This window comes from Anolis carolinensis, unplaced genomic scaffold (assembly GCF_035594765.1).
Source record: "Anolis carolinensis isolate JA03-04 unplaced genomic scaffold, rAnoCar3.1.pri scaffold_10, whole genome shotgun sequence".
Classification (NCBI taxonomy): domain Eukaryota; kingdom Metazoa; phylum Chordata; class Lepidosauria; order Squamata; family Dactyloidae; genus Anolis; species Anolis carolinensis.
The window spans coordinates 25,624,879-25,648,915 of record NW_026943821.1 but is presented as its reverse complement, the minus strand read 5'-3'; the positions used below and the strand labels follow the sequence as shown (position 1 = coordinate 25,648,915).

Here is a 24,037-nt window from a genome sequence, read left to right as displayed (position 1 = left end):
AGCAGAATGGACTACCTTAACTCTTTTTTATGATGAAGTGGGTATTGTTTTATGTTCCTAAACTACTGAGAAGTGCAGCAGAACCAACAGGAATGGACTTCTCTTTCTGATGTCTGTCATAGGTCATCTCCCAGTGTGACCAAAACCATTTCAATACTCGGACTAGTTTGTTAGTTCATAAAATGCAAGGAACTTGTACAACCTGGCTAATAAGAATACATATTTTTGTGCGTTTGGAACAGAAGCTCAGACTAGCTGCATGAATTGTGAGTTAGCATATGGCAGAGTGTTGACCCAAGCATTGCTACGCTATAAAATCTTCCCGTGTGCGTGCATTACAGAAACAATAGTTGATCTAATATGTGTTTGTTTGTTCTCTCCCTCACATCCATCTGTCTCTTTCCTAGAGCTCCTCTGTTTGTCAGGCAGAAATCTAATGGATGCAGAATTCCTAGTTAATGTGTTTTCATGATGGTTAAAGCATTTTTTGCCAGTTTTTTTGCCTGCAAACACACCTGATGCAGAAGCAGGTGTTTTTCCCCAAGAATCATAGGTAGAAAAGGAAGGTGTACGTTACTCTGGGATATTTTCTCAATTCTTGGGGTGTCTGAGTCACAGGACATGGGTGTTATCGTGATTGTATTGGGGGAGCAGGAGGAAATGTTGTGTTTGCATTTCTCAAGCTGTGCAAGTGTTGGTATCTTGGTTTTGGGGATTAGTCATGCCTATGAGTGTGTGTATGTTTCCTACTCCAATTCTATTTGCATGGCATCCATCCAGATAAGAACATACAATCTTAGAGATGGAAGAGACCACAAGGACCAGGCAGACCAACCCAATATTCCCATGCGGGTATCCATTGCTAAAACACCTGTGATTTGGCCTGCTATCTTCCCCACCTCATCCATGCTGAGAACCAACTCGTCGTAGTGTTTTGTGCTTTAGAATACGACTTTGTAGACTCGGTTTCGATGCCCCACTTAGCCATGGAAACCCATAGGATGACATTGGGCAAGTGGCACTCTCTCGGCCCCACAAAGACCTCATGGGAGGTTTGCTTTCGCATCACCATAAGTCAGAAAAAAACCTGAAGGCACACAACAACAAGTGCATGTTCGAGGTCTTGTTTCTGAGCATTTCCTCCTTCCTCTCCTACTTGCTCAGCATGCTTATCCATACATTTTGCTTGGTAAGAAAATAATAATAATAATAATAATAATAATAATAATAATAATAATAAAAACTTTATTTATATACCGCCCTATCTCCCGGATTGGACTCAGGGCGGTTTACAGTCATAAAAGCAAACACAAACATTACATAACAACATAATACACATTATTAAACAAAGTAAAACAATACAATTATAACAATAAATCACACTTACACAAAAGGTACGTGCACACAAACACATTCAGATTGAGAGGGAGATAAAAGCAGGGGTGTTATGAACTCATATTATACTAATAATACAATATAATAATATTAATTATATATTATATATTAAATGTAATATTACTAATAATATTACCATAAAATGATATAGTACAATATAGTAATTTAATGCTTATATTGTGCTAGGCTAATAATATATTGTATGTACATTTGATTTGTAAGCCGCTCTGAGTCCCCTTCGGGGGTGAGAAGAACAGGATATAAATGTAGTAAATAAATAAATAATCCCTCCAAGGTTCCCTGTTGCTTCTCTATCGGATTGTCATGACTGTACAGGGAGATGGTAAGTGCCGTTCAAAACACAGAGGTCATATTTTCATCAGTGTGATGTTGTGGTTGGTGCCAGATTCAGACTGGAGAGATTCAATTGCAAGTCCCCGTCAACTATGTCTGCACTGTGCAAATTGCCATCTCTCCTAACATACTTTTCAGACTTGTAATGATGTCAAATAGGGGAAGAGCTCTGCATATAACCCTGGCTCCTTGGAGGGGACAAAAGATAGAAATGCAATTATAGCCAACCCTCCACATTTGCAGATTTAACTTTTCCAGATTTGATTTTTTGCGGGATTTGATTAATATGGTCTCTCTGGGAGAAGCTGACCATGGAGTCACACCAGAGGATCTAGAGATTCCTAAAGAGGAATCCTCTCTATTTAAAAAGTGCCTTTTTATTGATAGTTTCCCCACTTTCTTGGCTATCCTGTGCCCCTAACACCAGCGAATGCGGAAGTCCTACTATAATCATGAACCATTGTTCACATCTGTCTGGAGAAATCTTTCCAATGATTGCAGTCTTTGAAGCGACTTTTCCTTGCAGATGCAAACTCCAAACCCTGCTGTGGTTATACAACAGGGCTGTAGATTTCTCTAGCTGTGCTATAAATGCTGTCATTGTGCCAGAATCCCCTCTTTGAGCATGACTTTCCATGTTCAGTGGGCTTAGTTATGTATGTAAGACCGCAACCCATTCAAGCTGAAACAAACAGTTGGGAGAATTATGTAGTTCGGCTCTTGCTGAGTTACACTATTGAGCTCTGTGTTTGCGTGGGCTTTTTAAGAGCAAATTACAGTGTACATAGAAAACCAATATGTTGGGGAAATGGCTAGGACAGACTTCATTCCTCTCCACCATCACCCTAGCTTTGTTAAGGAGACGAATCCTCCGATCACGTTTCATCTCACTGTTCCGTGATGTATAGCCAGTTTGAGATTAATTTCCAGGTTCATAGTGTTGTATGAACCTGTTGTAACTTTTCAGGGAGATGTCCAAGATGTATGTCTTGGACTGAAATGGGATAGATATGAACACTGTAGGCTAGCTGTTGTCCAGATAGACATTGAAGGTACCATTCAGGTTTCACCTGGCAGTTTTTGTGTTCAACCGGAGAGCCTGAAATTATTCAGTTTGAATGCTAGAGCTGTGCTCATTAGCATTGTGTTTTCTCTTGTGTTGTTTTCCAAACCACCGTGCAAGACTTTTTGGTGCCTAATGAATTCCGACTTTCATGCCAAGAGCTGTATGGGAGCGTGGGACCCTTTGCTAGCAACAGCAGGAGCAAAACAGCACTAAAATATAATCTAGTGAACCGCAGTGAGCTTGGGTACTCAAGTAAAGCAATGCTTTCTGACACACTGAATAGGGATATGCCCTGCGAGACGGATGTGCTCCATGCCTGGTTGGGAGATTGACTGATCATTGTGTATTTGTTACTCTCATTGTACACCTAATTCGAATGCTGCTGTCTTCACAAAGGTTTGATTTTATGCATCGGTAAAGGTGACTGGGAAGCAAGGTTGAGGGATTGAATGGAGTTTGCTAAACAGGGTTTGCTAAACAACATTGAAGCTTTGCTGGTGCTTTATTATGTTAATATAGCAGCAGTGGAGCGAATGTAAACGTTGCATAAGCAACCCTAAGGTGGAATTAATTTACCGTTCAGAAATTATACAATCCTCATATTGCCTGTTGACTCGTTAACTTCATAGTTTTCTTAGACAAGGAGTGCTTAAATGTGGTTTGCTGGTCCTTCCTCTATAGCAGTGGTTCCCAGTCTGTGGTCTGTGGACCACCAGTGGTCCCCAAGAACTAAAATATGGTCAACGGCTTAACCATTACTACACTGTTACAACGAGCGCGACTGGTCTCGTGAAACCATCTTATAGTGCCAAGGCAACAGGGATGTCGGGAGGAGAGAAGCTGCCTACCCACAAAAGGTGCGACAATAAGCCTCCTGACTGCTGCTTCTCCTCCTTCTCCCTGAGCAGAGCTGTTCCATGTGGTGCCTTCATGTCTTCGTTTTAGGGCTATTCCTGTGGTTATTTGGGATGCTAATTCAGAACATTGCATTGGATAGACCACATCGGCTCTAGATTATTCAATATCGTTTTCGGTGGGCGAGCAGATGGTGACTACTGGATGGCATACGTTCTGTATCAGAAACTAGAGTTGATGTGGTCTATCCAATGCAATTTTCTGAATCCGCACCCCAGGTAACCACACAGAATCTAAAGTTGACAAAAACTGATTTGTTACCCTTTTGATACTAATGTCGGAGAATGGTCCTTGGTCAAAGTGGTCCCTGGTCAAGTGGTCCAGCTCATTCAACCTTTCGTCATTTATTCTCCATGGATCTATGACCAAGGCTGTTTTTCTCTGAATGCCTGCCTAAGACACCCCTATAAGATTCATTGTGTGTCTATACTTTGATAGGTGACTTGAAACACACATCCTTCCCAGCAGTGGGTTGGGCAAACCTTACTTCTCTTGAATAGAAAATCTGAAGTCTGAGGCCTCCACTAATATGTCCACCTCTTGCTTCACCACCAATTGGCAACTGGACTAAAAGATGGGTTGAATCTTAAGAGGTTTTTTGTGACATTGAACTAGGAGTTGAGTCAATTGCTATGAACTTACTCTAGATTCCTGGTAGATTGTGTCTTCTGATGGAGGGACAGATCTTCCCACCCACCTCTGCACTTTGTGGTTGTTTCTTCTGAGTATTATGTTTCCCTTTCCCCTTCTTCTTGCCATGAATGGTCTTTGCTCAGCTAATGCTCCGAGGCTGATGCTTCCAGGGTTCTTAACGGCGGTAGTGATTTGGTGTCACATTTCCTGCGATCGAAGCCCTACGTCTCCTCTGTTGCTCAGCTTCAGAACTTGCCTTGGCTTCTACGGTTCACTTTTGCACATTGCTTTCTGTCTGCACAGAGGATTATATGGAATTAAAGGGCTTTAACAAGCAAGTTGCCTCCAGATAAACATCTTCTCCCAGCGCAGTAGCCGCAGGTGAGAAGTTATATAACCATCCAGACTTGGTTCGGTAATTGGAAAGGTATATTCTGTCTTGGAGGGAAAAGATTGAGGCAGGATAGTGAGAAAAGACAAACTATTGCAGGGCTCTTTTGCTAGCGAAATTAGCAATAGCTGAGACAAAATGTAGTGGTTTGGAGACTGAATTATGAATAATTCAAATGGATTCAAATGTCAGCTTTGACAGGTGACTTTAAACAAGGTGCTCTTTCTTAGTCTCCTCTTCCCCATTTGCAATATAGGCTGAGCATGTCTTATCCAAATCTCTGTAACAGTCCATAATCCAAAATTGCTACTGAAACGGTAACAACTTTGCAGTTTGATGGTTTCACATACACAAACTTTGTTGCAATCGCAACACTATTAAAATATTGAATACTAAGTGACAATATTTTCATTGAATGTCTTTAAGGTGGGAGATGGGAAAATCAATTTTTGTGAATAAAATATCTTCAGAGTATGTGTAATAAGGTGTATATGAAACACAAGTGAATTTTGCGATTTGGGTTCCATTTCCAAGATGGCTTGCTATTACCCCTCAAAAGGAAAATTCACTTCTGGAAGAGTTATTATCAGGGAGAAATGGGTCTCTGCTGAAGCATTATCATGTATGTATATATATATGTGTGTGTGTGTGTGTGTGTGTGTGGGTGGGTTTGTATATATGTATATGTGTATATAAGTATATGTATACTAGCTGTGCCAAGCCACGCATTGCTGTGGCGAAGTATGGTGGTATGGGAAATAAAGTATTGAAGAATTAATAATAATAATAATAATAATAATAATAATAATAATAATAATAATAAAACTTTATTTATATCCCGCCACCATCTCCCCATGGGGACTCGGGGCGGCTTACATGGGGCAGTGGCCCAAACAACATAAAAACAAAATATAAGCAACACAATACAATCACAATATAAAAAGATAAAACAATTATACAATATATCAATATAAACAACAATAGAGGATAAAAATTTCATTTAAAACACATAAATGGTAAGACCGTAATAAAAACAGGATAAATTATTGGTGGTAGTTAAGGTAAAGGGTCCCCTGGGCTGAGTGGGTTGCTAGGAGACCAAGTGAGTGGAGCTTAGCCTTCTAACTGGCAGCAATTGGATAAAAACAATTATTCCTCTCCCTCTAATTAGGACTTTATTTTTCTTTTCTTTTTGTTGTATCAACCTAGAGGCATGGATGAGGGGTTGTGCTGTCAATTTTTGAGGTTATGGGGTGTTTACTTTTGTTGTTTTGTCCGCTGCCGTGATACCATCACTCTTTTATACATATAGATATATGTGTGTGTGTGTATGCTTTTTGAGAGCATATGGAATGGTTAATATATATTATTTGGCTGGAGTTACACCTAAAATGTACCTATTCCAACTTACATACAGATGCAACTTAAGAACAACCCTACAGAATCTATCTTCTCTGTAACATGTGGACTGCCCTGTACATCTTCCCTTTTTTGGTAAAGCATGGAACATTTCAGAAAGGTGTATGGCAATCCAAGAACTAGACAGAATCCGAACAGGTTTCTTGAGATCACAATTCAGCTTGTGCTGGCTGTTCTCCTTGGTTGACTTTGTACCTCTGGACGGTAGGGCAAGGATCCAGCTGATAAAAAAAAACGTTCCTGCTGAGAGAGTTTCCTGTAAGTGCAGCTGCCTCTTGGCTACCTGTGGGGCACGCCCTGGCCAAGATTAGTCCTGGCTGAGTCATCCTTGGAATCATTAACTCCTTCCTTACAGCATCCATATTTTGCGGTGGTGTCTTAAGGTAGCACTCTAATGCAATGCTATTTTGACATCAATTTGTGGTCATGTAGATATTTACATGCCCCGGTGGTGCAGCGTGTTAAAGCGCCGAGCTGCTGAACTTGCAGACCGAAAGGTTGCAGGTTTGAATCCGGGGAGCGGAATGAGCACCCACTGTTAGCTCCAGCTTCTGCCAACCTAGCAGTTCAAAAACATGCAAATGTGAGTAGATCAATAGGTACCATTTCTGCGGGAAGGTAACGGCACTCCATGCAGTCATGCCGGCCACATGGCCTTGGAGGTGTCTACGGACAACGCCGGCTCTTTGGCTTAGTAATGGAGATGAGTACCAACCCCCAGAGTCGGACACGACTGGACTTAACGTTACTTTTACCTAGATATTTATAAGGTTTGTGATATTCATCTTGATTTATTTGTTATCCATCCTTATTAAACTGGACTGTGTCATTTGAATAAATGATAACATGACAAAGCGTCTTAGGTGCAAAGAAAGACACTGAATTTTTGAAACTGTTATCAGGTATCAAGCCAGTGAAAGTATAAACATCAAGCAGTGCAATTTTGGTGACATTGCTTATACAGTAGGACCCATTATCCACGGAGTCAATAGCTACGGTTTCATTTACCCACAACCTAACATATTCTCTTCCCGTCTTCAGAACTGTTTGTGGATTTCTGAACTCCCCAGTGCTATTTTATGGGATACTTCTATGCTCAAAATATAGCATTACTTCAGGTCGTATAGTATTGCTAATGGGATGTTTTGTTTTCCAGAATGGCCAAGCTGCTCCAGAAGAAAGAAAAGATGCTCTGTCAAAGGTAAGACTCCAGAGGAAAGCCTTCTTCTGGAAAGGAGTGTTTGCCTTGCCTATGCTGAAACTGATCGTTCTAAAAATATGTGTGTATGTATGTATTTTGGACTAGAGCTCCCATCATCCCTGGGAAACATAGCATGGGGATTCTGGGAGTTGGAGTCACAGACATTGGGGTTTGAGATGCACCGATTGACAGCACAACAGGGAAGAGCAGGATTTGGGGAACATCAAGGTTTGACATATTGGGGAGAAATCACAAGGAAGCATCTCTCTGCCCACCCAGGAAATAATCCTCCGTGGATGGGATTGTTGTGTGTGAGTGTCGTAGAAGTAGAGTGTCTTGTAGGAGAAGACTGAACGTTTTGTTGAGCTCCCATTGATGTGTACTAAGAACATTTGCTCCTGCTTTCATAGCACTTGTATATGACATGAGAATTTCATAATGACAAGAGGCATGAGTTCTTCTGAGGAGAGTCATGTTGGATCGAAGGAAAATATTACTAAATGTGTTCTGAAACACAATCCTCTGTGAAAGCTTTCAGTACTGAAAGATTATGTACTACAATTAACTCTATATGCATAAACATAACATTGTATCTTAGTATATTACAGAATATGATATAATAATAATAATAATAATAATAATAATAATAATAATAATAACACTTTATTTATATTCTGCCCTTCTCCCCATGGGGAATCAGAGCAGATTACAGTGTAAACAGATACAGGCAAACATTCAATGCCTTGTTACAATACCATGAGACACACATACACCGACAAAGGCAAAGGCTTCTCCATTTCCAAGCTGAGGAGCCTGTGTTGTCACCTCCTGGTCGTGTGACCGGCATGATTGCTTGGAGCGTCTATATGCCTTTCCCACCAAAGCAGTATCTATTTATCTACTCACATTTGTTTTTGAACCGCTAGGTTGGCAGGAGCTAGGGCTAACAACGGGACCTCACCTATCCCGTGGGTTCGAACTGCCAACCTTCAGGTCAGAAGTTCAGCAGAATAAGGGTTTAACCCATTGCACAACCACGGCCTGCAATAATATATATATCATATTATATGTTATAATATTATGTATTATTACTTCAGATAGCAAATCGATCTCGCATACCTTGGTGGACTTATTTATTTATTTATTTTATTTCCAATATTTATATCGCGCCCTTCTCACCCGAAGGGACTCAGGGCGGCTTACAACACTGGCACAATTAGATGCCTATACAAAATCAATCAACAGTACATAAAATCAGTTAAAAAACAATTAAATACAATATAAAATTACAGTATATAAATTTTAAAATATATATGCTCAAATCCGTTCATCCGAAAACCTCCATAGGTCAGTCTGTGTCATTATCGTTTATTCATTAAAAGCCTGGGCACATCGCCATACCACTTGTATATGACATGCCCAAAAGAGTTGGAACTTGTCTGATCTCTCTGGGGAGGGTGTTCCAGACTTATCTCTATAGTTCAACATTTCTCAATTCAGGACCTTCCAGACAGGCTGGACTGCAGTTTCCAGCATCCCCAGCCATGGTGCTTCAGTGACTATGTTGACTGGACATGATGGGAATTGCGGTCCAGTACGTCCAACAGACTCCAGATGGGGAAGGTGGTTGTGATTTCTTACAAACCCGGGCTCTTTATATGCTGCAGTCTAAATGCAACTTGATGCAAGCTAAGCACCGGTCTTTTTTCTTGGCTCACGCTGCTTCCCTGATTCAGGCGTTCAGATTACTTTCCGTCTTCTGGAAAGAAAGGGGGTGGCAGAAGGGGAGAGCGGAGACGGTGAGTTTGCATTGTCTGGTGTATTGGATTTGCTGAGAATTTGGGTAGTGAATCCATTCCTACCTCTGTGCGATGCAGTAGATAAAATACTTTGCTTTCTACCCTGCAGCAGCTGTGCTGAGCATTGTTTCTGCTGCTGTTCAGTATTAGCAACAACAGCCCAACTTCTGTGTACCAGTATCCCATCACTTTCAAGTACTGTTGGGTTGGTTGAATTGGAGTTGAACTCCAAAACATCAAGTTTGCCCATGCCTGATATAGATGCTGCGATCTCAGCTGCCTAAAACTGAAAATCATTCCCAAAGCTCCCTTGGAAACAACGGACTGCCTATTGTGGCATTTAAATGGATAATAATGTGCTATACTGTTCTGGTTAGAGACTGTTCTCACCGGTCTCTGCATTGTAAACCATGGTATCTGATGCATTGTCAAAGGCTTTCATGGGTAATTTCGCCCACAAACAGCAGAGATGGTCTACACTGATGTGCAGGCATACATAAACATATTGCGGAAGAGTTAAAACATTTAATAGTGCATTTCTTTTCTTTTTTTAAGCTACATTTTCACTTTCGACCCAGGGAGAAGCGCAACAGTCACTTTCGGTCACTTTCGACCCAGGGAGAAGCGCAACAGAGTTTTTGCGACCCTGGAGAGGAATAGGTGTGGTAGTCTTCAGGACAGACCTCCCAGCCTTAAGGTCCTGCTTTTGAACGCCAGATCCGTCAACGGTAAAACAGCTGTTATCCAGGATTTGATCCTGGATGAGGGGGCGGATCTGGCATGCATCACCGAGACGTGGTTGGACGAGCTGGGTGGGGTGAATCTCACTCAGCTGTGCCCACCAGGTTTCGGGGTGCATCAGCAGGCCAGGGCTGGGGGGCGGGGAGGAGGAGTCGCGGTGATCTTTCGGCAGTCCATCGCCCTGATCAGATGCGCCGTTCCGCAGTCTTCGAGGTTTGAGTGTGTCTTCCTGAAGGTGGGAGCCCGAGACAGCTTGGGGATTCTGCTGGTGTACCGTCCACCCCGCGACCCAGCAGTCTCTCTGTCCGAGCTAGCAGAAGTGGTCTCCAATTCGGCCCTGGTCTCCCAACAACTCATAGTTTTGGGGGACTTTAATATTCATGCCGAGACCTCTTTGACAGGTGCAGCTCAGGATTTCATGGTTGCCATGACGACCATGGGGCTGACTCAAGTTATATCTGGGCCCACACATCAGGCGGGACACACGCTGGACCTCGTCTTCATTGTGGACGGTGGGACAGTCAGAGTGGAAGAGCAAAATATTCTTCCATTGTCATGGTCTGACCATCATCTGATCTGTTTGAGTTTCGCCGTGTCTTCTAACCTCCGCAGGGGTGGTGGACCCATTAAGATGGTCCGCCCCAGGAGGCTGATGGATCCGGATGGACTCCTGAGGTCTCTTGGGGATCTTCCTGTTCTGGAGACTGGCGATCCTGTCGATGTCCTGGCTGATCGCTATAATAGTGAGCTGACAAGGGCACTTGACACGATCGCTCCCGAACGTCCTCTTTCGCTGCGTAGAGTCATGTCGACTCCTTGGTTCACTGAGGAGCTGGCTGTGATGAAGCGTGCGAGGAGGGGACTAGAGTGCATCTGGAGGAAATCTCGGGATGTGTCTGACCAAACACGGGCTAAAGCCGCTATTAAGGCTTACTCCGTGGCTCTGCGAGCAGCCAGGAAAGCTTTCACGACTGCCCGCATAGCGTCTGCGGCCAACAGGCCATCGGAGTTGTTCCGAGTTGTTGGGGAGCTCCTGCGGCCTCCTGAGACCCAGGGGCTTCCTGATGACTTGGCAACTAGGTGCAGCGATTTTGCGCACCACTTTGCAGGCAAAGTTGCTCAGATACGCCATGAGTTGGACTCCAGCTTAATTGTAGTTCCAGCGGAGGTAACCGAGGCACCTGTCTGTCCGATTTTGTGGGATTCTTTCCGGCTTGTTCTTCCGGATGACGTGGAGGGGATTCTTGGGTCTGTGAGGGCGACCACTTGTGCTCTGGATCCTTGTCCCTCTTGGCTGGTTAAGCAGGCCAAAGAGGGGTTGTTGGATTGGTTTGTGGCTATAATAAATGCCTCCCTGGGTCAGGGGTCATTTCCATCTTGTTTTAAGCAAGCGGTGGTAAAACCGTTACTAAAAAAGACCTCGCTAGACCCATCTGTATGTAACAACTACAGACCAATTTCCAACCTCCCGTTTTTGGGCAAGGTTCTGGAGCGGGTGGTGGCCACGCAGCTCCAGGAGTTCCTCGATGACACTGATTTTCTGGACCGCTCACAGTCTGGCTTCAGGCCTGGGTACAGCACTGAGACGGCTTTGGTCGCCTTGGTGGATGACCTCCGCAGGGAACTGGACAGGGGGAGTGTGACCCTGCTGGTTCTCCTGGACATCTCTGCGGCTTTCGATACCATCGACCATGGTATCCTTCTGGGGAGGCTCTCCGGGATGGGACTCGGTGGCACTGTTTTGCAGTGGCTCCAGTCCTTCCTGGAGGGCCGTTCCCAGATGGTGAAGCTGGGGGATACCTGCTCGGACCCCTGGCCTTTGACCTGTGGGGTCCCGCAAGGGTCTATTTTATCCCCCATGCTTTTTAACATCTACATGAAACCGCTGGGAGAGGTCATCCGGAGTTTTGGAGGGTGTTGCCATCTCTACGCAGATGACACACAAATCCACTACTCATTCCCACCTGACTCCAAGGAAGCTCCTTGGGTGCTGAACCAGTGCCTGGCCGCTGTGGCGGACTGGATGAGGAGGAACAAGCTGAGGATCAATCCTGACAAGACAGAGGCCCTCCTGGTCAGTCGCTCGTCGGATCGGGGTATTGGGTGGCAACCTGTGCTGGACGGGGTTGCACTCCCCCTGAAATCACAGGTCCGCAGTTTGGGGGTCCTCCTGGATTCAGCGCTGACGCTTGAAGCGCAGGTGTCGGCGGTGGCCGGGAGGGCTTTTGCACAACTCAAACTTGTGCGCCAACTGCGACCATACCTCGTGAAGTCTGACTTGACCACGGTGGTGCATGCATTAGTTACCTCTAGACTGGACTACTGTAATGCGCTCTACGTGGGGCTTCCCTTGAAGACGGCCCGGAAGTTACAGCTGGTCCAACGTTCGGCCGCCAGACTAATAACGGGGGCGAGTTACAGGGAGAGATCTACTCCCCTGTTTAAGGAGCTCCACTGGCTGCCGTTCATCTTCCGGTCCCAATTCAAGGTGCAGACCATCATTTATAAAGCCCTAAACGGTTTGGGACCCGCCTACCTTCGTGACCGTATCTCCTATCATAAACCTGCCCGACCTCTCCGATCATCGGGGGAGGCCCTCCTGTCGCCACTACCTATATCTCAGGCTCGCCTTGTAGGAACAAGGGAGAGGGCCTTCTCTGCGGTGGCCCCTCGCTTGTGGAACTCGCTGCCCATTGAAATCAGGCAAGCCCCCACCCTTTTAGCCTTCAGGAAAGATTTAAAAACATGGCTCTTCCGGTGTGCTTTCGGAGAGTAAATGTTCTATGCTACTCCCCCCCGATATTTATCCTCTAGACTGGTTCACTATCTGATGTCCCGTCCCTCGAGGTTTTATTCTGATCCCTTTCTCACCCAGAGTTTTAATTTTTAATCTAGTTTTTAAATGTAGTATTCATGCGGCCCGCTCGTGTTATATTGCTGTTTTGATCTTATGTTGTACTGTTTTATTTTATGTAATGTATTATTTAATTGTATTATGTTATGGTCTATTGTATTGTCTTGGGCATGGCCCCATGTAAGCCGCCCCGAGTCCCCGTTGGGGAGATGGTGGCGGGGTATAAATAAAGTTTTATTATTATTATTATTATTACATTTTTAAACCTTGTTTAAAATCTTTAGACCTTGTTTTGTTTCGTTCTTGCTTTTTCATCTAAATCGTTATTAACATTTTCCTTTTCCTTTGTAGCATATATTTCTTTAATGGTGACCAATCTGTTTTTTTACTTTTTACTCCTTGGAAATATTTTATTGTTTGAGTCAATGAGTCCATATTCATAGTGTCCATTATCTTTAGTATCCATTGATCAGTTGTGGGTTTTTCCTTGGATCTCCAGACTTTCGCATAGTTGATCCTGGCTGCCATTGTTAAAAAGTGGAAAAGTTTCTCTTCATTTTCTGTCATTTTAAAATCGATTATTCCCAGCAAACAATATTCTTATTTCAATTGAATTTTTACATTTAAAATTTTCTCTACCTCCTCATGAATCTCCGACCAGTATTTCTTAGCCACTCTACAATTCTACCACATGTGTATAAACGTCCCCGTTTTTTCTTCATATTTCCAACATTTATCACTCATTTTTGGGTACATTTTTGCCAGTTTTTGAGGTGTGATGTACCAACAATACATCATCTTAATCCAATTTTCCTTTAAATCTGGCGCATATATCCATTTGTTTTTTATTGTCCACATTTTTTATTGTTTTTATTGTCCACTGTGAAATTACCTTCCCCATTTCGGCCCATTTCGGCACATGTTGCACGTTGCCGGGGTTCCATGAATTAGTCTCCAGTGTGAATATTGTATGTTTTATGTTGATTTTAACGATTGTTTTTACTGTAATTGATGTTTTTATTGGATAACTGTTTTATTGCTGTGTTTTGATATTTGATTATTTTATCGGGCAAGGCCCCATGTAAGCCGCCCCGAGTCCCTTCGGGGAGATGGAGCGGGGTATAAAAATAAAGTCATTATTATTATTATTATTATTATTATTATTATTATTATTATTATTATTTTATTATGACACAGCAAACAAGATAGATATGCTGGATTTCATATCACAAAATCACAAGTCGAACACTTCACAAGTGTCTAGGACTGTGTGATGTATTTTCGGATGATGCGCGCAGATCCCAGCAGGGTGGCCTTTTGCAGTTGGCAGATCGTAATTTTGCCAATGTCTATTGTTTCTAAATGCCGGCTGAGATCTTTTGGCACGGCACCCAGTGTGCCCATCACCACCGGGACCACCTGCACTGGTTTCTGCCAGAGTCTTTGAAGTTCAATCTTGAGGTCCTGATAGCAGCTGAGTTTTTCCTGTTGTTTTTCATCAATGCGACTGTCACCTGGGATGGCGACATCAATGATCCAAACCTTGTTCTTTTCCACAACTGTGATGTCTGGTGTGTTGTGTTCCAGAACTTTGTCAATCTGGATTCGGAAGTCCCACAGTATCTTTTCCTGCTCATTTTCCAATACTTTTGCAGGTTTGTGATCCCACCAGTTCTTTGCTGCTGGCAGGTGGTACTTGAGGCATAAGTTACAATGAATCATTTGGGCCACATAGTTGTGCCTCTGTTTGTAGTCTGTCTGTGCAATTTTCTTACAGCAGCTGAGGATATGATCAATGGTTTCGTCGGTTTCCTTGCAGAGTCTGCACTTTGGGTCATCAGCTGATTTTTCGATCTTGGCCTTAATTTCCTTTGTTCTGATGGCTTGCTCCTGGGCTGCAAGGATCAGGCCTTCTGTCTCCTTCTTCAGGGTCCCATTCGTGAGCCATAGCCAGGTCTTCTCCTTGTCAGCTTTTCCTTCAATTTTGTCAAGGAACTTTCCATACAATGTTTTGTTGTGCCAGCTGTCAGCTCTAGTTTGTAGTGCGGTTTTCTTGTACTGGTTTTTTGTCTGCTGTATTATTTCCCAATCTTCCAACATGATTGTATGGCCTACATCTTTTGCCCAAGTAGTCATATAGTCTTTTACTCCTTCCATCTCCGTTGACCATTCCAGAAGGTTTTTGTACATTTTCGATGTCAATTTCTTGTTTGTTTTCATAATTCAATAGTGCATTTCTAACAAGTCAGTAGTTTTGCTCTAACGTTGGGGTGATTTCATGCACGTGCATCTCTTACCCCCGGAGCTCTTGATGGTCGTGTGCCTGCTAATGGGAGACTCTTCTTTGATGCCATTAAACAAATCTATCAGTTCTGCTCTCTTTCTGCTTAGTCCCCAATTAATAATTCAAAAAGGATCTGTTTTTGGAGCTCTGCATTCCTCATAAGCAGCTAGCTTTTTTCCCCGACTGCTGTGGAAATAGCTTAGTTGCACAATTGCTGTTTTGAAAGTGCTCCAAACGTTGTGTCTTGTTTTTGTAAAAGATGCATTTAGATAGAACAGGCATGGGCTAACTTTGGTCCTCCCGCCGGGTGTTTTGGACTCCAACTCCCACCATTCCTGGCCTCAGGCCCCTTCCTTTTCCCCCTCAGCCGCTTAAGCGGCTGAGGGGGAAAAGGAAGGGGCCTGAGGCCAGGAATGGTGGGAGTTGGAGTCCAAAACACCCAGCGGGAGGACCAAAATTTGCCCATTCCTGGTATAGAAGCTTCCTCGGGCTCTTGGTCCCTAGCCCCTCATTCCTAATCTATATATATAAAAGGGTAATGAAATTTCGGCCTAGGACAAAACAACAAAACTACACATCCCAGAAACACTAAACTTGGCAGCACAACCCCTCATGCATGCCTCTACATTCATACAACAAAAAGAAAAGAAAAATAAAGTCCTAATTAGAGGGAGAGGAATAATTGTTTTTATTCCAATTGCTGCCAGTTAGAAGACTAAGCTCCGCCCACTTGGTCTCCTAGCAACCCACTCAGCCCAGGGGACAGGCAGAGTTAGGCCTCACTTAGGCCTCTTCCACACTGCCTATAAAATACAGATTATCTGATTTTAACTGGATTATATGGCAGTGTAGACTCAAGGCTCTTCCACGCATCTATATAACCCATTTATAATGGACTTAATGTCAGGGGAAAACCTTTACCCTTTACCGTAACTACCACCAATTCCTCAATATTTTATTTCCCATACCACCATACTTCGCCACAGCAACGTGTGGCCGGGCACAGCTAGTAATATTTAAGAACAAAACACATGCTACATTTACTCAATTGTCAAGTTAGCTTCCGTGACAGCTTCTAAGGAATTTTTGAAGTTTAAAGTGTTTTGAATCACGTAAGGAGGACAACTTGTCCTCCTTTCGCAATACATCACCATATTTATTCATTTACAGTATTTAATATTCCGCCCTTCTCACCCCAAAGGAGACTCAGAGTGGATCACAGAACATACATATGTGGCAAACATTCAAAGAGGTTTATACACTGCAGGACACACAATTGTTTATAGATAGAAATATAGGCTTTTCCCATCTTTGGCATCTCGGAGGCTTGTGTTCGGGTCCAGCCACAGCGGGTGTTATCACTCCATCTCCCTGCTGAAAAGCTTTGTTCATAAACGTCCTCCTTGATTGAATTGCTGGAATTTTTTTGGCATTTCCTTTTTTTTGAAAGCAGTACCTATTTATTTACTCACATTTTGCTTTTGAACTGCTAGGTAGGCAGAAGCTGGGCTAAAGGCCAGGAGCTCACCCTGACCTGGGCTTCATTAAAACTTGCGCCAATTGAATTACAATTTTATTTGATTGATTTGGCAAACCAGGTTAGCAGAAATGAAAGATGCATAGAATTGTAAACAATGGTTCTTGAAATGTATCTGTCTCAAACCTTCCTTGGGCTTTGCACATCTGTGTTTCACAAGCAGGCCAAACTGACTTCAGATATGCTCCTGCTGTTGAATTTATTGCTTCAGATTATACCCATTTTCGTGCATAAGGGATGTTTGCACATCCTGGGAAGGTTATGCATTTCCCTGGTAGGGTGGTGTTGAGTGTTTGTTTTACTGATATGCAAGATAGTGAGCTGCAAAATTCCAAATTATACATATAGCACATTTGGGGGAGAAAGATAGCATTAAATTTTTAAAGCTTGAGTACAGCATGGTTCCCAGGAAAGATCAAGTCAACAACTATTTAAATGGGTTCCACACGCAACATTATTTGAAATATGGCGTATAAAATTACCTTCAGGCGATACGTATGAGGTGTGTATGAAACATGCATGAATTTCATGTTTAGGCTTGGGTCCCATCTCCAAGATAACTCGTTATGTGCTTAGGTGCAAATATTTATTTATTTATTTATTTACAGTATTTATATTCCGCCCTTCTCACCCTGAAATGGGCTCAGGGCAGATTACAATGAATACATATATGGCAAACATTCAGTGCCAACAGACAAACAACATACAGTATAGACAGACACAGAGGCATTTAACATTTTTTCCAGCTTCACGATTCCGGCCACAGGGGGAGCTGTTGCTTCACCTTCCACTAGTGTCTGTACTTCCTCGTTCCTTTCCTCGTGTTTTGCTGGCAGTTTTATGATGTTGTAAATTAGTTAAATTAGCCTTCCGCATAAAGCGTACCTAAATTTCCCTACTTGACAGATGCAACTGTCTTTTGGGGCTGCATAGGTCAACAGCAAGCTGGGCTATTTAATGGTCGGGGGCTTAACCCGACCCGGGCTTCGAACTCATGACCTCCCGGTCAGTAGTGATTTATTGCATCTGGTTACTAGCCAGCTGCGCCACAGCTACAGTAGAATCTCACTTATCCAAGCCTTGCTTATCCAAGTTTCTGGATTATCCAAGATTTTTTGTAGTCAATTTTTTCAATATATCGTGATATTTTGGTGCTAAATTCGTAAATACAGTAATTAAAACATAACATTACTGCGTACTGAACTGCTTTTTCTGTCAAATTTGTTATAAAACATGATGTTTTGGTGCTTCATTTGTAAAATCATAACCTAATTTGATGTTTAATAGGCTTTTCCTTAATCCTTCCTTATTATCCAAGATATTTGCTTATCCAAGCTTCTGCCAGCCCGTTTAGCTTGGATAAGTGAGACTCTACTGTATTTGAAAATCCAAACCAATCTCAAATCCAAAACGTTTCAGAGAAGGGATACTTGGCCTGCATCACAGTGTGGGTTTTGGAACTTGCCTCTAGCAATTCAAATGAGCTTATTTATACTGGAATATAAACCTGGTGAATTCGGGTGACATATTCCCAGTTTCAAGAGGCCACTTGTCTCCTTCAGGTACACCATATCTTTTTGCACAGCGTATTTCCGTTCCTCAAAAAGAAAAAGAAAAAACCTGAGTGTTGCATTGTGCTTGCATAGTCCATGGCACCGCGATGGGTGTGTGTTCGGCTGCGGGAATCTCGATATCTGATGGAAAACAAACCGGGCTTTGTCTGAACAGGTATTTGTACCTTGGGGTTTGTTTTGCTGGACTGAAAAAGAAACCACTGGGCCTTTTGTGTGGAATTGACACACACACGGTCTTCCCCATTTGGGAATGCCACCAGGGTTGCAAATGGTCAGTTATTTAGCTAATTATTTTTAATTACCGTTGGTCTGGGCTTTCTCTGCTTCAGGCACTGAATTGTTTGTAGGAACGATGTGTTGTTGGAAGCTTTCACGGCCGGAATCACTGGATTGTTGTACATTTTCTGGGCTGTATGGCCATGTTCCAGAAGCATTCTCTCCTGACGTTTCCAATACACATCGTTTGTCTGCTTGAGTGTTTTGGAGATCACAGACACCACTGTTTTTCTGGCTGATGTTTACTGAAATTCCCTGCGACTACCTGCTTTTCACTTGTGAGTCAGATGGTTAGTTTTGAATAAAAACTGAAACAGGATTGCAGGGTTGTTGTATGTCTTTTGGGCTGTGTGGCCATGTTCCAGAAGCATTCCCTCCTGACGTTTCGCCCACATCTATGGTAGGCATCCTCAGAGGTTGTGAGGTATATATAGCGGGATATAATAATAATAATAATAATAATAATAATAATAATAATAATAATAATAATAATCTTTATTTATAGCCTGCTTCCATATACCTCACAACTTCTGAGGATGCCTGCCATAGATGTGGGCGAAACGTTGTGAGGTATATATAGCGGGATATAATAATAATAATAATAATAATAATAATAATAATAATAATAATAATAATCTTTATTTATAGCCTGCTTCCATATACCTCACAACTTCTGAGGATGCCTGCCATAGATGTGGGCGAAACGTCAGGAGGGAATGCTTCTGGAACATGGCCACACAGCCCGAAAGACATACAACAACCCTGTGATCCCGGCCATGAAAGCCTTCGACAACACATGAAACAGGATTGTTGTATGTTTTCCGGGCTGTATGGTCATGTTCCAGAAGTATTCTCTCCTGATGTTTCGCCCACATCTATGGCAGGCATCCTCAGAGATTGTGAGGTATATATAGCAGGATATAATAATAATAATAATAATAATAATAATAATAATAATAATCTTTATTTATAGCCTGCTTCCATATACCTCACAACTTCTGAGGATGCCTGCCATAGATGTGGGCAAAACGTCAGGAGAGAATACTTCTGGAACATGGCCATACAGCCCAGAAAACATACAACAATCCTGTGATCCTGGCCATGAAAGCCTTCGACAACACAAAAACCGAAACAGATTGAACTGCTCTTCGCTTTTGCGGAATTGACACCCTATCCCTATTCTTTCCATGTTAATTCAACTCTTGTCTCAGAGAAGTGACAATAAGGAAAATATCTTCTCTAACTGAAGTTTTTCTGTTTTCTCTCTATAATTTTTCCCGTGTGCTGCTAGCTTCTGTTTTCTCAACAGGAAACATGGATGACTGTTTTAAACAGTCAGGATGTTGACATTGCATTGGTGGAGCTTCTTGCACAGGTTTAAAATCTCTCTTTAGCGCACAGAGTGTTTATGCCCTCTTCAGGTTTGTGGAATTAGTACAACAGATAGTAGAAGCCCTTTAGGAAGGATGCCAGGAAATGGAACTTGCCTTTTTTTCTGCCCTCTTCTTGGAGGAGATATTTTTGTTCTTGTTGGAGGGAGAGTGTATGTCTCATTGAATGATCGCAGTGGGATCTGGCCTCTCAGGTGTTGCTTGGTGACACCTGGAACATCAGCTTCATAATACTAATTTTTATTTTTATTTTATTTTATTTTATTTTATGCAATATCAAGCAGGTCCTCATTTACAACAGGGTTGGGGAGATGTAGCCTATTGTTTTCCACCCCCAAAGTCCCTGTCACCTCCCCAAAGGTCCTTGATTTCCTGGTTAGCTTTTTGTTGTTGTTGTTGTTGTCTTTTATTCCACCAATAATAATACATTATTATTATTATTATTATTATTATTATTATTATTATTATTATTATTCATTTCTATCCTGCTCTTCTCACCCCGCAGGGGACTCAGAGCGGATTACAACATACATTTAGGCAAAAATTCAATGCCTCATTATACAAAGCAAATAAAATATAACATAAAATCAATAGAAACAATCAACATATAAATACAATTTAAAACTATTAACATTAAGATATTAAAACATAAAACAGCATTTAGATACACCCTACTAGCCCCCCCCCCCCCCCCCCGGTCATGATCTTAAGGTCTTTGGCTCCCTTGGATGGTACTGGGTCTCACTTATCCAACATAAATGGGCCGGCAGAACATTGGATAAATGAAAATGTTGGATAATAAGGAGGGACTAAGGAAAAGCCTATTAAAAGTCAAATTACATTATGATTTTACGAATTAAGCACCAAAACATCATGTTTTACAACAAATCGACAGGAAAAGCAGTTCAGGACATGGTAACGTTATGTAGTAATTACTGTATTTACAAATTCAGCACCAAAACATTGCAATATATCAAAAACATTGACTAAAAAAACATTCGCTACTAACAAATTGACTACAAATAAAGATAGAATTACATAAAATGAACTTATAGTAGCAACATTGTCAGAAATTAAATCCATAAAAAGTTCAATCCTTGCTGTCTAGAGAAACAGCTGTGGATTGGGGTGGGAGGCAAACTGCATTGGATAATCCAGAACGTTGGATAAGTGAGTGTTGAATAAGTGAGACTCTACTGTATTTACAAATTTAGCACCAAAACATCGCAATGTATTGAAAACATTGACTACAAAAACATTGACTACTAAAAGGCCAACTGTGTTTCATAATACAGAACGTTGGATAAGTGGAGGTTGGATAAGCGAGACTCTACTGTAATAATAATAATAATAATAATAATAATAATAATAATAATAATAATAGACATTGACAAAATTACGATCTGCCAACTGCAAAAGGCCACCCTGCTGGGATCTGAGCGCGTCATCCGAAAATACATCACACAGTCCTAGACACTTGGGAAGTGTTCAACTTGTGATTTTGTGATATGAAATCCAGCATATCTATCTTGTTTGCTGTGTCATAATATAATAATAATAATAATAATAATAATAATAATAATAATAATAATAATAATAATAATAATAGACTTTGTGTTGTTGAAGGCTTTCATGGCCAGAATCACTGGTTTGTTGTGCATTTTCCGGGCTGTATGGCCATGTTCCAGAAGCATTCTCTCCTCTGAGGATGCCTGCCATAGATGTGGGCGAAATGTCAGGAGAGAATGGAAATATAGGTACCACCTGCTCAACCAAACAAGCCTAAGGAATTTTTCCACAAGATGGAATCATGTTAACAGTGGCCACAACTTTGACAAGTTTCTAAAAATTGGATGAGGTGGTGTGTGTGTGCGCGCATTTTGTTGGTGACTTGTGACGAAATCCCCCATGCAGCTCAATTCTCAACCGTGTTTCTATGCCTTCATTTTTAGCAGGCAGTTAATAGCAGCACTTTCACTTCTGCAAAGAAATAGTTCTGAAATATGCTTTTGATACGAATGTTTGTGGTTGTGGGTGAAAGCCTTCAAGTCGCCTCGACTTACAGCAGCCCCATGATTTTCATATAGGGTTTTCCTAGGCAAAGAATATTCAGAGATAGTTTTGCCAATTCCTTCCTCTGAAATTTAGTGTACAGCACCTTGGAAGTTCTTGTGTGTGCCCGCGATCCAGAGTCACCCCCAGAACAATAACATGCCACTCAGGTTTGCAGAACAAAAACACAGGAACTTTACTGATTCCAAGAGATCAAAACAGTAGTATTTATGATGGTCCCTCTGATCACTTACATAAGTCCACAGTCATAAATAGTCCTTTCTCAGTCCACAAATCTGCTTCTGAGAAGAATACAGTCCTGGTTCTTCTCCCCTTTTTTTTCTCAGCAGCAAACAGGCCTCAAAAATAGCAAGGCCTCTTTGAGTACACACCTCTCTTCGCCAGCAGTACTCAGTCAGCAATGAAAACTTGTCCAAACTGGTTCTGCAGCAGCAGAACAGAAACAGTATCGAATCAATCCCCAGGTTTGCCCATGCCTGTTCTAGAACATGCTGAACTAGAATAGTTTGGCTTGGTATAAGGCAGTTTCCTGTGTTTACAAATGCCCGGAAGAATTAAAGGCATGTTTTCCTGATGCCAAGCAGGAGGTAAGCTGGCATGGGATGAGCCATGACAAGGAGGGCATTCTTTCGTCCGTCCATCGCAGCCGAAAGTGGCCTATGTTACCCTCCATCCTAATAAATAAACACAGATGTCTATTCTAAACAATGTAAAGAGATATACAAAACACAATGATGGTTCAAAACATATGTTATAAACACAATATGTATATTAGAGCAACATATACATTCAACATTCACAAAAATAGTGCCCTGGTCAATGTTATAATACGCAGATGTATCTTACTAAATATTATCAATCAAACATAATTATATAAGAAACTGCAAACCTAGAGTCTTCAATACGTACTAGAGTCAAACTGACTCAAAGTCTTTACGGTATTTGAAAGATTCCTCAGGATTCCAAAAACATATGTTGTCAACACAGTATGTATATTAGAGCATAATATACATTTAACATTCCCAAAACAATATATGATGATATAAGTCTCTGTGGTCCTAGAGGAATTTACTATAAATTTAATTGGCTTAAACCTGGAATAAGTCAAACAACTCAGAGTCTCTGCAGTACTGGAAAAATTCTTCAGGACTCCACAGGTTTTGAATCTAATAGTTTAGATCAGGGGTCCCCAAACTAAGGCCCGGGGGCCGGATGCGGCCCTCCAAGGTAATTTACCTGGCCCCCGCCCTCATTTATAATATAATATTTTTATATCAGTTTTAATAATATAATATATTGTATATACATATAATATTGATAATAATATTATCATTTTATACAATACAAAACTAACAATAATATCATATAATAATATTAATTATATGTTATATATTACATATAATATTACAGTATAGTGGTATAGTTCAATATAGTATAATGCTGATATTGTGCTATGTTAATAATATAATATATTGTATGTACATACTGCTCTGAGTTCCCTTCGGGGTGAGAAGGGTGGGATATAAATGTAGTAAATAAATGTAGTAAATGAATGAATAAATAATTTTGGACTTAGGCTTATCCAAAGTCTGAAATGACTTGAAGACACACAACAACAACAACAATCCTAATTAACCTGACTATCTCATTGGCCAGAAGTAGGCCCACACTTCCTATTGAAATCCTGACAGGTTTATGTTGGTTAAAATTATTTTCATTTTTAAATATTGTATTGTTCTTTCATTGTTATTGTTGTTTTGCACTACAAATAAGATATGTGCAGTGTGCATAGGAATTGGTTCAGTTTTTTTCCCCAAATGATAATTCGGCCCCTCAACAGTCCGAAGGATTGTGGACCGGCCCTCTGCTTTAAAAGTTTGAGGACCCCTGGTTTAGATAATCAAACCATCAGATGAAGATCTTATAAGTATTTTAGACCCTGTATTAGATTCAAAACCTGTGGAGTCCTGAAGAATTTTTCCAGTACTGCAGAGACTCAGAGTCGTTTTGAACCATCGTTGTGTTTTGTATATCTCTTTACCCTACATCCTGCCGAGCATGTCTTCTGCAAATTTCCTTAAGAACGTAGGCAGGATGGTATGAGAAAAGGTTCTCCTTCAAGTCCCTACCACAA

General features: G+C 41.6%; 1 protein-coding gene across 2 annotated transcripts in view; it reads left to right on the top strand.

Annotated features, from left to right (window-relative positions):
- Positions 1–24,037, top strand: part of rps6ka1 (ribosomal protein S6 kinase A1) — a 66,877-nt gene that overhangs the window by 5,769 nt on the left and 37,071 nt on the right. For both annotated transcript variants that reach the window (XM_062962145.1, XM_062962143.1), the window contains exon 2: positions 7,330–7,374. In XM_062962145.1, coding sequence (XP_062818215.1) covers positions 7,330–7,374 — 45 coding nt within the window. The remainder of the gene's footprint in view (positions 1–7,329; positions 7,375–24,037) is intronic.